Below are 12,920 nucleotides of genomic sequence, written 5' to 3'. Positions count from 1 at the left end.
TGGGCTGGAAATTGGGATTAATTCTTAACCTTTATAATCCTTCTCATAAAAGACGACATGCAAATTTATTGGTAAAAGAGAGTGGAGCATTCTGCATTTAAACATTCTGGAATTCTGAAAAGTAATTTTATTATTTTAGTGACTTGTCTTAAATTACAAGTGCCCATAGATACATAAATCACAAATCTCACAATTCTGACTTTGCAAGTTTATTTAAAAAATCTGACCTTTTTATTGCAATTGCGAGTTTCTCATAATTCTGAGTTAACTGCAATTCTGAGTTTACAACTTGCAATTTTCTCAGAATTACAAGGAAAAGTTTTGAATTGTGAGATTTAAACAGAACTGCAAGATAAATCACAATTACTTTTTTTTTTTTTTAATCCCATGGCAGAAACGAGCTTAAATAACCAAGCCATAAATAACACCCTAGATACACTCATAGCACTTGAGCAACAGCTTAGTACATACTGGGAACTCCAACATTGTAGCAAATTCTGCTTACCAGTACCACAGAGAACTCAGTCCTGAATTTTCCTAAAGAGAATTCATTTAGGATTTTTCCATTAAATGACGTAAAAACCTTTAAATTTAGGGAGTCACCTCATCCAAAGTCTGCCTAATTCTCTCCTGTTCCATCACAGCCTCACATTTATCTGAAGTGCACTGAACGCCAGAAAACTTGGCAAACACAAACAGTCGTTCAGTGAAGACTGCTGTAAGCGGTGAAACACAGCAGCTGCAGTATCACTGATCATCCCTGACGCACACCAATGACCCACTTCCTGTTTAGAAACATGGACAAACACCATCAAGGTCCAATCGGACATACCAGTGTTTCCACGCCTGTATAACATTATACTGAGCAGCACAGCGGTGTAAAAATAAGCACGCAGTCATTTACAGAATAATGCAGAGCTGCCAAAGTAGGAATGGAGAAACCATGTTCACTCAATCACTATCAAGGGGCCTCATTACAGAGTTTAGTTCGGTTTAAATCCACATCTCCACATACACATTTTCTTTCTTTTTCCCACAGCCCTTGTAATAAGATCCACAAATATATTTTCTGAAGCCCAATTAAGTCTTAATTAACTCATTTTCATTGTTCAGTGAGGTGTGTTTTTCTATGCCACTTGTACAAACTCATCTCTCTCCACTCACCTCGTATCTTCTCTTCCGATGTCATGGTTTGGCTTTGTTTTGTCAGCCTCTTCTCTAAACTCTCCTGCTCTGTCTGGTCTGAGTGAAAGCGAAAGGAAGACATAAAAGAAACAAAGAATGAAAATGAGTGCCTGAATCTATAGGTGAGTCAGTGAGACGATCTGTCGACCCTGCTTTCTTAAGTCAACACCTCTAATGAGAGTCTGAGAGGTTAAGGAGTCTAATGAAGGGTTAATTAGCACTAATTGGGATCATTAATCACTACAGCTGTCACAGAAAGAGACATTACCAGTTAGTAGACAGAATGGAAAATGTGTAGCAAGTGGTCATGTTTTATATGGTCTTTATAAGCATATTCAATAATGCAACTACAAAAAAATTATAATAATAATAAATAAATAGAAAGAATTTCATTGTTTTATTTTTCTGGGCAATAATGTGGAGATGTTCAACACATTTCCTTCACTCATTTATAATTTGTTTGCTACATTTTTTAATAAATTACTTTTTAAATTCTATTTTTATTTTTGTTCTTTACTTTAAAAATAATCGTACCCTATGAAAATTTCTGTTAAAAGCGTGACTAGTGTGAAACACAGCATGCACAGCAGCGCACTCGAGTGGTGAGATCGCGCTACTGCATACAAAAGTTTTTTTTTCTCTTAAATTCTCACTCCTTGCTCTATAAAAAATACAAATTGAGGAGTTATTCTTTTAAGTAACTGTATGTTTTATTGTGTTAATCATTTACAGTCTGATGCAACAATCCACAGAGAAAATACTCAGGGAATAATAGTGTTCACGTCAACTTTGGCCTTCGACCTTTGACTTGTCCACAAAATGCAACTCACACTTTCCCCCAATGTACAGAAATCCTAATATTTAATGGTACAAACACACAGAGCCTCTCTCACATTGAGACACATACACCCGCTCTTTTCTTACACTCTCTCTCAAAAGATGAGAAGCGTCACAATTAGTACAAAGAAAATCAGATGAGTATGAAATGCTGTTTGAATAGTCTTTTAAATTACCCAAATAGTTACTTTCGAATTGTGTTAGGTTAGGTCTTTAAATATGTATTCAAAAGAAGGAAAAGGATTTCAAAATATACACACAAGGATGTTCTCATATTCTCCTCTATCAAAATGGACATTACACATGTAGGTCAGTTTTATCACAAACCACCACAACACATTAGCTTATAGAGCCATAAATATATGTTGAAAACACCAGATGATCTTGCAGGACAGTTTTAAAACATGGTCTTCCCATTGTATAAAAAAACGCTCAAGACGTTTTAAGTCATGCAAAAAAATAACCATTAAGTACAACTTTTAGAAAACGGATATAAATACTACCACATGATAATCCGCCAGTTCCGCTCAAAACATTCTTAATGAATCAGAATTGATTATTTTACAATGCCACATTTCTCTCATCCCCGACACAGCAGAAACCACAAATACCCACAGACACCAGAAGAGGGCCCTCAGACTGAGACAGCACGAGCCCAAGAGAGACCTCTCCTGCGCCAGCGCCACCTATCCACCTTGCTAACCAGTGTCCAAAATAACTTATTTTTTTGTGTTGGTGGATAAGTTACCACAGTTTTAAAGTAGCAACCATGACTAAAGTAGCCTAACCATAGAAATGTATAGGCTATGCATATATGTACATATCTATGAGCCTAACTATGGTATTTTTGTGTAAACTGTGTTAACATGGTAAATTTATAGAATTTGTCTGACTCGCTCCCATATCGCTTTTGCGCTATTTTCAAAAGACAGAACGTGTCAATGAAAAATTGTCTATACTCGTTAAATGTGTTATATTAAATACATTAGCCGTGGTCTTCCAGTATATGATGCTCACAGAAGGCTCTTTTTTAAACGGTGAACATACGTATATGGTAGAGCTGTATAAAAAGCAGGAAAATCTTTCTTACACAGACACATATGCATAGCTATTCAGCTTTTTTTGAATTCAAGAGGTTAGTTGTAAGTTTAGACCTAAAAGTGTCTAATCTAAAAAGGTTTCTCTGTATATTTCCTCACCTGGTCTCAGACCATACTACCCATAATGCCCCTGTACATTAATGCTGTGCCCATCTCAGTCTCATTCAACACATAATCAGAACACCTGAAACATCACTTAGTAACTCAAAATAGTTCACCTTTGTTACTTTACAGAACGGCCAGAAATGTAAAGCTCAGTGAAGCTTTAAGCTTGCAAGGTATATAATTACCGTCACATGAAAAAACATTTACTTAAACACTCTTACAGTAGCTACAACCTTACCAGATCACAAATGTACAGTTTTGTTCTCCTTTTTTTGTCTTTTGTTTGCTTGAAATGTTGTGTTTTAAGTCTTCAAGCAGTGAAAGAAAAGTGATGATGTTCATCTGGTGCTGGTGAGTCAAGGGTCTGTGAGGTCTCTGTTTCAGGGCCAAAGTGAGAGAAGAATCTAATATACAGAACACATGTTGCACAAACAACCAGATGAAAACAAGAGTATGCATGTATTTACTCAATGTGTGTCCACAAGAGCCTGTGTTTACGCAGTGCATGCACGTCTTTGTGTCCTCAATTTCCGATCAAAGCTTTTCCTGTTACAATTCAAAGGGATTTTCTGGATTTTAGGACCTCTTGAGTTTGTGTTAGTATTTAGATGAATTGGATGGAGTGTGGGTTTCTGGATAAACATCAGGAGTAATAGATGCTGGCGGGAGTGAGATTGGGGTCGTGGGGGCACTAGATTGAGTCTTCAGACTGGAGATGAGGGCAATAGAGTATATAGAGACTGATAACAGGCAGTGGAGTGTCGTCAGGGGTAATAAGAAGCAGAACAGGTGATAAACAGTCATTGAATGAGATGCTGTATGAGAATCTGTCCACCTCCAGTGGTTTTTGCTCTTTCTTTCTGTCTCAGTCTCTTTTTCACTCCGTCTCTCATCCCTCGCTACTCTCCCGCGCTCCGCGGCACTCTGGATGCGGGTCTCCCATCATGCGTTCTGCGATTTCGGCCTTTCCTCACTTCCTTCAGGTGCTTCCACTTTTTTGAGTGCAGCGGGTCATGAACCGGTGCCTCATTGGCTGTATCTGGAGAGCTCTTCCCTGATAGACTGTGCTTGCGTGACCAAACTTGCTCGCAGATCTGGTCGACCGTGTTTAAGTTTGGGTGATCCACCAACTGCATGAAGTCCCTGTACCACAGCTTTTGATTGGTAGACTGCCCGTGATTGGCGTGGGAGTAGGCGGGGCTGCGAGGGATAGGAGCTGAAGGGGCAGAGCCAGCCAAAGGCAAAATCTCCAACGTGATCGCGAGGATGGTCTGGGTGAATCCGTGTTCCATTGCGTGACACTGATACACACCGCCGTCTCTACGCACGGCTCGCCTTAGCAACAGGCCTCGCTCAGTCTGCAAAACACGGTCATCTAAACGAACCTGTAATTACACACACACACACAATAAATGCATCAAGTATCAGTTATAACCGCACTGATAGGAGAGAGAGAATGAAAGTCCTTAATTCAAACAAAGACACACATTTATCATCTCTTATCAATGCTGTCTATATCTGTCTTTCTCATAATAACCCCACATACAGTATCTGCCCCAGCCTGCAGTAGCCCCTCACTGCAGAACAAAGATCCAGGGGGCGGGGTTGGATCCACATCTAGGAGGTGGAGATGGTAGGTTTAGGGGTGGAGATGGGTAGGTGTAGGGGTGGAGATGGGTGGGTTTAGGGATCAGGGGTGGAGACGGGTAGGTTTTGGTATATGTAAGGTGGGAGGAGTTGGATCTGGATTCAACCTCGACCCCTGGATCTTGTGTTCTGCAGTGAGTACCATCTCCCAGCCTGCCTCGCTCCTCTCTCTCACCTCCTCCCGTGAGTTTTCCGGGTGCCTCTGATAGGTCCATGTAATCTGGGCCTGTAATGATTTCGGGTTGCATTCCAGGAAGGAGCTGCTTCCATCCACAGCATACAGCCTCTTCTCCAGAACACGCTGCTTCTGATGGTCTGCAAAACATTGCAATGTATAAGACATTTAGATAAGGCATTAGACAATCTGGTTACTTATATTAGACTGAAGACTGAAATTTATTAACTGCATAGACTCAATAATGTGTATAATGCACTGATATTAAAATTCTGGCCAATAGCAATAAGACGATAATTATTTTAATGTTATATTGGCAATATTAAAGGTGCATACAAATTTTCTGTAAAATACACCATAAAATCGTTTTAAATGCTTCAAGTGAATTTATACAACAAAATATTATATGTACAGTGTGACCAACCTTGTAATTTTTGGGTGTTTTTGCAATTGAAGCTGACTTTAATAAAGTCTGGGTTGTTTTTTCTTTTACTTTTTTGGATGAGATGATGTCATACAACCCTATGTTGGCTTTTGCATTTAGCTTTTTGTCAGGATTCTCTGATACATAGAAACTTCAAAATAACAGCATTTCAGTATTTTTGTCACTTTTGATCAATTTAATGTCTTTTCTGATTTTTTAAAATCTGACCCAAACTTTTGAATTGTAGTGGATTTTATCTCTGGTACTCATGAGCTGATTTGTGACCCACCAGTTAAGAATCACCACTTAAATTCACATTGTGACTGAACAACTGTGCAGTAGTGAGAACAGAGAAATGGCTCCTCCAAGAGGCTGACCGAGGTACTGCAGTATTACCTCCTGAGCAGAGTGCATTAGGATCCCCATTCCTCACATCCTGACGCCGGAACCTCCTACACACATGAATACACATACACACAAACATATTAAAAAGTCTTAGCATGACATACTTCTTCAGGTTTGAGTGTGAAATGCAGTGGGGTCCAACAGTCAGAGACCAGTAGTAAAAATGATTTCTCAGAAATCATTTCCCAGGTTTTCTATGTGGTCACAGAATTTTAGACTCCACTGTACATGTGTATGAATAAAGCTATGTAATGGCAAGTATGACTGAAGCTGTACCGTTTTGTGTTTGGCAGGTAGCGTGTGCAGGTGTGTCCGTCCCAGGCACAGTATGGATCTCGAGCCAGGCAGCACTCGGCACAAGCTTTACCGTACATACTGCAGCGGTGCAGAGGCACCTGGACAACACCTGTCTGTGAACCCACGAACAGAGTTTGCTGGAACAGAGAGAGAAAAAACAGTTTTGATTGCATTTTTCCAATGTTCACTTGAGCAAAACAGGGATAGTTCACCTAAAAAACTAAATTCAGTCATTATTTAGTCAAACATATTATTCCAAACACATATAACACCCCTTAGGGCAAGTTATTTATTTTTCATTGGCTCAAGTTAAAAAATATAGATGTGAATCATTACCCTAAATTTTTTTAATTGGATGAATGAAACATTTTTTTCAGTGCAATAGGAGAATGTCCTGGCCGCTCTTTTCCATATAATGAGGATACTTAAATGCTTTGGCAATACTATGATACAAATGTCATGCCAAATAAGAACTTGAACTTGAGCTTGAACTTGAACTTGAACTTGAGAGAGAGAGTGAGAGACAGCCCTTGGGCATGGTGGTGAGCGCCTGGTAAACTCCAGAAGCCCCTCACTGCAGAACAAAGATCAAGGGGGTGGGGTTGGAGCCACATCTAGGTGGTGGAGATGGTAGGTTTAGGGGTGGAGACGGGTGGGTTTAGGGATCAGGGGGTGGAGACGGGTAGGTTTTGGTATATGTAAGGTGGGAGGAGTTGGATCTGGATTCAACCTCGACCCCTGGATCTTGTGTTCTGCAGTGAGTACCATCTCCCAGCCTGCCTCGCTCCTCTCTCTCACCTCCTCCCGTGAGTTTTCCGGGTGCCTCTGATAGGTCCATGTAATCTGGGCCTGTAATGATTTCGGGTTGCATTCCAGGAAGGAGCTGCTTCCATCCACAGCATACAGCCTCTTCTCCAGAACACGCTGCTTCTGATGGTCTGCAAAACATTGCAATGTATAAGACATTTAGATAAGGCATTAGACAATCTGGTTACTTATATTAGACTGAAGACTGAAATTTATTAACTGCATAGACTCAATAATGTGTATAATGCACTGATATTAAAATTCTGGCCAATAGCAATAAGACGATAATTATTTTAATGTTATATTGGCAATATTAAAGGTGCATACAAATTTTCTGTAAAATACACCATAAAATCGTTTTAAATGCTTCAAGTGAATTTATACAACAAAATATTATATGTACAGTGTGACCAACCTTGTAATTTTTGGGTGTTTTTGCAATTGAAGCTGACTTTAATAAAGTCTGGGTTGTTTTTTCTTTTACTTTTTTGGATGAGATGATGTCATACAACCCTATGTTGGCTTTTGCATTTAGCTTTTTGTCAGGATTCTCTGATACATAGAAACTTCAAAATAACAGCATTTCAGTATTTTTGTCACTTTTGATCAATTTAATGTCTTTTCTGATTTTTTAAAATCTGACCCAAACTTTTGAATTGTAGTGGATTTTATCTCTGGTACTCATGAGCTGATTTGTGACCCACCAGTTAAGAATCACCACTTAAATTCACATTGTGACTGAACAACTGTGCAGTAGTGAGAACAGAGAAATGGCTCCTCCAAGAGGCTGACCGAGGTACTGCAGTATTACCTCCTGAGCAGAGTGCATTAGGATCCCCATTCCTCACATCCTGACGCCGGAACCTCCTACACACATGAATACACATACACACAAACATATTAAAAAGTCTTAGCATGACATACTTCTTCAGGTTTGAGTGTGAAATGCAGTGGGGTCCAACAGTCAGAGACCAGTAGTAAAAATGATTTCTCAGAAATCATTTCCCAGGTTTTCTATGTGGTCACAGAATTTTAGACTCCACTGTACATGTGTATGAATAAAGCTATGTAATGGCAAGTATGACTGAAGCTGTACCGTTTTGTGTTTGGCAGGTAGCGTGTGCAGGTGTGTCCGTCCCAGGCACAGTATGGATCTCGAGCCAGGCAGCACTCGGCACAAGCTTTACCGTACATACTGCAGCGGTGCAGAGGCACCTGGACAACACCTGTGTCTGAGCCAACATACAGCTGTTGCTGTAGAGAGAGAGAGAGAGAAAATAATCACGTGATTCACTAATACGCTGCTTTCATGTGTTTCTGTAATACTGTTTAAAAATAACAGATATGTATATTTTTAAACAAAGACATATTCTCACCCGTTTAGAGGAAATCTGCATACTGATAATAGATGAAGAATCCTGCAACAAGAACACAAAAGCTGGTTTTACTGATGTTTAATTTTAATTTTAGGCTATTTTCTTTAAATGTAAAGTGAATCATAATTGCTACAGACTAACTTAAAAAATGAAACTTTCAACAAAAAAAAAACGTTTGCAGTTTTATGTAAACACACACACACACACTCCTCTCACCTTAAAGACCTGAAGCTCCTCTAGCAGAAGCTCTGTGTTACTCCAGCTTCCCTTGGGAACAGAGATCACCTTCAGCACAGAGCCGATATCTGCAGAGAGACACAGAGAGGCTTTAACCAGAGCCACAACCAGCAAAGACAGTTTAGTCTCGAGAGTTTCGCCAATACTCAGTCAATATTCTACCTGTGCCGATGAACATTACATCGTAGTGTCCATCAGCTGCGTTGACCCGGTCTACAGTAATCTGAGTGAAGGTGTATGGTATTCCAGTGCGCAGGAACAGCGGCCGGCCTCCCAGTGGAGTGACTGGATTAAACATTAATGGATGGTGCCTTGCAAACTGGATTACGTTATCAGGGAAACCTTTAGTGGACTCAAAACTCCCGAAGGTTTTACTGGGACACTGAGGAAGAGAGAAAGAGATATCTGTAGAATCCAGAGACACAATCCGTCTACACAGGTCAACAAGTCCAGACCTCTAAACAGTTAATGACTAATCTTCATCTACTTTTGCTTTTCTAACATTCACACAAACAAATTTATATTCCCACAAACTTGTTTTGAAATGGCATTGATGCTATTTATTTACACTACAGTTCATTAAGAAAAATGTATCATGGATTCAACAACAACAACAACAAAAAAATTATAATAGTTTATAATGTGTATAAGGAAACTGTCCTTACCATGCCTGGCCGTGGATACGGCACTTTACCCTGGAATGGAACCCATTGATAATTGGGTCCCTCTTTATGGGCAAAAGGTCCTAAAAATGCCCGGCGAATGTCATTCATGGTGTAGAGACACACTGCAGAACCTTGAAATACGCTGCTGTAAGACACAAACACACGTTGCAGTACAGGGAGATAAAATAGTCACACAAATGCTGAGTTCAAGTATTTTGGCCTATCTTTTATTATTGAAATTCCCAATTTACCTGGGAACTGTTTTAATTGAAATGAAAATTCTGCCATCATGCCTTTTTATATGACTTTCTTCTGTGGAACAAAAAAGGAGCTATTTTGAAGAATTGCTTTTTTCATATGAAAGTCACTAGGGTCCAAAACAACACTGGACCCCAATGACTTTGCAGAAAGTTCAATGAAAAAAACAAAAACATTTGGCCAAATATTTAATTTTGTGTTCTACAAAAGAAATATAGTTATACAGGTTTGGAATGACATGAGGATTAGTAAACAATTACAGAATTGAACTTTTTGGGGTGAGCTAAGCCTTTTAACCACACCCTTTGATGAACTCTGACCTTGAGGTGGTAAAGACTGTGTAGATCAGCGGGTTCTTTCGGTCACGGGTCTGCAGCAGGAACACATCCCCTAAAGGTCCGGACAAAGGTCAGACGTCAATGAAATGCAGTTGTCAGTTAAAACAGCATAATTTAAGCCTAGTGTCTGTGTGTGTGTGTGAGAGAGAGTTCTTACTAAGTTCATCAAAATGTGTTTCAGTGCCATCGTTGCCTGGTACAGAACACACAAGACGAGCCTTTAGAAATGTCGTCCACTTATTTACTAGGCTGCGCTGTCCTCCCATATCGTTCTGTTAAAAAACAAACAAAAAAAAACATTAATTTAAGCCAAAATGCTCAACTGCAGCCAATGGCCATTAGGCATAAACGCATATAAAACAGCACTGATAAATCTTGCTCCTAACCCTGCACAGCTGACCAATCCGGGAATATGTAACCTTCCCAAATCCCTGAGCTTCTACAGCAGTTTCTCTGAAGAAGAAGAAGACTTTATCATCATCAGGATTCTCACTCTCTGGAACACCAACTGCCGCTATAAACTTCGGCTCTGAAAAACAGCATTATCATAGGGCTCATTGTTATTATACAAGAAAAAAAACAGAAAACAAAGATGCATCTAATGCACCATATGCTTATCCTTTCTGAAATAATTTCTAGTTTTTTTTTTCTTTCTGCATGTTGGTTAAAGCACATGATGTTAATTTGGCTTTTAAACATTTATAATATTGCGAATAATAATAGAAGATTAAGATAAACAATTTAATGTTTTCTTTTCAAGAATTTCGTTCTTTTAATTCGTTTTTTTTTCTGTCATGATATCAGGACAGTTGTATCACCCTGATTTTTAAGATACTCTCTCATAAATATACGCACCATTGAGCCAGCGAGAATCATGCTGTTCTGTTCGTATGGAGAGCCTTCGTCCCATGCTGCGAAAGATTGTAAAGTCCCGCCCCATTAAATCAGTGGCCACGCCTGCATAAAGCTCATCACCTATATGATGATGTAGAAATGGCTACTGTTTAGACATGATGTAACAGCATCTAAACGTAAGACAGAAAGCTGAACAGTGGCAGCTAACCAATTAGAACAGATGCTGATGTGTGGCGTGGGTCATACGGACTCTTTCCTTTTCCATCTTCTACCATAGAGGGGTCGATTTTAAACACATGATCCTATAGAGACAAAGGAAAATAAAGCAGTGCATCTGGCCAACTGAAAGTCAAACTGGGACTGTATACCACACACACACACACACGTCCAAATGCTCACACACTTACCTCTATCTTCTGTCCCACCTCCACATAAGCACAGGTGGGGTGGAAAGCCCCTGTCCCACAGGCGTACAAGTGAGTCCGATTGTAGTGGTGTAGCACTTTCACATAGTTTACGCAGTCCGTCTGCAACACACACACGCACACATCAGTTTTATAAAGGAAATTTTTTACATACTTTCACCAGTTCATCTGTCAGACAGGGAAACTGTCAACATTTAGATTGACTATTAGTAGCTCAGAGCCAAAGGCAGACACAAAAATATACACATATTTTTCTCTTAAGGGACCACGTATGGGGCGGATCAGAAATGAAACGTCATTGTGTTACGTATGTCCTTGACGACAGTCTGACAGTCAGCTCTGACCTTTCCCTGCTCGCTGTGATCCCGGAACTCTCTGTAATCTCTTGCTCGGTCTCTTTCACACATAAAAACAAAGACACGTTGACTGTTCAACTGACACTCATGGACACATATAATCTCTGTTTCTCATTTCCTTTGTGAATGCGCTAGCTGGAGCATGCCAAATTTCCCAGAGTGCCTGGAATCACTACGACAACATGAGGGAGCGGGAACATCCAGATCCCGGGGTAGTGGGAGAGGATGCAGGGATGAAACACAGAGAGCAAAAGAGAGGAATGTGGAAGAGGAGAGAAGGGACGACATGAGACGTGAAAAGACAAGATGAGACAAGGATGAGGTGAGAGGATATAACCAGAGAAGAGAAGATTTGACACGAGATGAGACAAGAAGAGACTGCAACAGACAATCAGAGATAACCACAGACAGCAAATAGACTAGACGAGAGGACCAGAGAAAAGACAAGATGAAACAAGACTAAAAGGCCAAAGACGAGACCAGAGAAGACTTAAGTCAAGAAGAGACAACCATAGACAAGATGACCAAAGACAACAAGAGAAAAGACTAGACGAGATGACTAGAGAAACAAGAAAAGAATACCAACGCAAGACAAGAAGAAGAGAGGAGAAGAGACAACTTGAGACAAGAAGAGAAAATATGACCAGAGAAGATTTGAGACAAGATGAGACAAGGAAAGACAGCAACAAAGAAGAGCTCAGACGAGAGAACTAGTGAAGAGACAAGACGGGATGAAAGAAGAGAAGGCTGAAGACAAAACCAGTGAAGATGTAAGTCATGAAGAGACCACCAGAGACAAGATGACCAAAGACAACAAGAAAAGAGACTAGAGGAGATGACTAGAGAAGAGGAGTGACAAGACAAAACAAGAAGACACGAGAAGAGAATAGATGAGAGATGAGATTACTAGAAAAGAAGACTCAAGACAAGAGAGAAGAGAAGAGAAGAGAAGAGAAGAGAAGAGGGTCTCCTCTCAGGGTCTCTTCAGTTTCAGTAGCAGATGTTCTTGCTGCTTGGACTGTAATTATGCCTCACTCCATCTTCTCTCACTGACTAACAGTGGGCTTTCAGCAGCAGAATGAACCCTGAACTGAACATCTGTGCTCAAGGAACACACACACACACACACGTCTGGTTTGCTATCCTTGTGGGGACTCTCCATAGGCGTAATGGTTTTTATACTCTACAGACCGTATATTCTATTGCCCTACACCAACCCTACACCTAAACCTACCCCTTACAGGAAACTTTGTGCATTTTTAGATTTTCAAAAAACTTCATTCTGTGTGATTTATTAGCTTGTTTACCCGTGGGGACCTCAATTTAGGTCCCCACCGTGACACAAGTCCCCATGAGTCTGTGTGTATTCAGGTATAAGTCCCCACCAGAATAGAAAAACAGGTACACACACACACACACACACACACA

At 40.1% G+C, this 12,920-nt stretch overlaps 1 protein-coding gene across 4 annotated transcripts in view; it reads right to left on the bottom strand.

Annotated features, from left to right (window-relative positions):
- Positions 1 to 3,149: 3,149 nt before the first annotated feature.
- LOC107711952 (semaphorin-3B-like) overlaps positions 3,150 to 12,920 on the bottom strand; it is a 32,719-nt gene continuing 22,948 nt past the window's right edge. For 3 of the 4 annotated variants that reach the window (XM_016517050.1, XM_016517052.1, XM_016517053.1), the window contains 14 exons: positions 11,119 to 11,238; positions 10,920 to 11,013; positions 10,712 to 10,831; positions 10,243 to 10,385; positions 10,014 to 10,128; positions 9,839 to 9,908; positions 9,261 to 9,405; positions 8,758 to 8,977; positions 8,575 to 8,663; positions 8,359 to 8,400; positions 8,079 to 8,236; positions 7,794 to 7,849; positions 6,974 to 7,113; positions 3,150 to 4,612 (listed from right to left, as the gene is read on the bottom strand). In XM_016517050.1, the coding sequence (XP_016372536.1) occupies positions 4,127 to 4,612; positions 6,974 to 7,113; positions 7,794 to 7,849; positions 8,079 to 8,236; positions 8,359 to 8,400; positions 8,575 to 8,663; positions 8,758 to 8,977; positions 9,261 to 9,405; positions 9,839 to 9,908; positions 10,014 to 10,128; positions 10,243 to 10,385; positions 10,712 to 10,831; positions 10,920 to 11,013; positions 11,119 to 11,238 (1,998 nt within the window). In that variant the 3' untranslated portion in view covers positions 3,150 to 4,126. Of the gene's footprint in view, positions 4,613 to 5,049; positions 5,190 to 5,869; positions 5,926 to 6,154; positions 6,285 to 6,973; positions 7,114 to 7,793; positions 7,850 to 8,078; positions 8,237 to 8,358; positions 8,401 to 8,574; positions 8,664 to 8,757; positions 8,978 to 9,260; positions 9,406 to 9,838; positions 9,909 to 10,013; positions 10,129 to 10,242; positions 10,386 to 10,711; positions 10,832 to 10,919; positions 11,014 to 11,118; positions 11,239 to 12,920 lie in introns of all 4 variants that reach the window. The other variant, XM_016517051.1, reaches the window with a different exon arrangement.

The sequence above is a fragment of the Sinocyclocheilus rhinocerous genome, unplaced genomic scaffold, assembly GCF_001515625.1.
Source record: "Sinocyclocheilus rhinocerous isolate Xijiao unplaced genomic scaffold, SAMN03320098_v1.1 scaffold1168, whole genome shotgun sequence".
Lineage (NCBI taxonomy): Eukaryota > Metazoa > Chordata > Actinopteri > Cypriniformes > Cyprinidae > Sinocyclocheilus > Sinocyclocheilus rhinocerous.
Note: the sequence above shows the minus strand (reverse complement) of the source record. Positions and strands in the feature narration are given on the sequence as shown.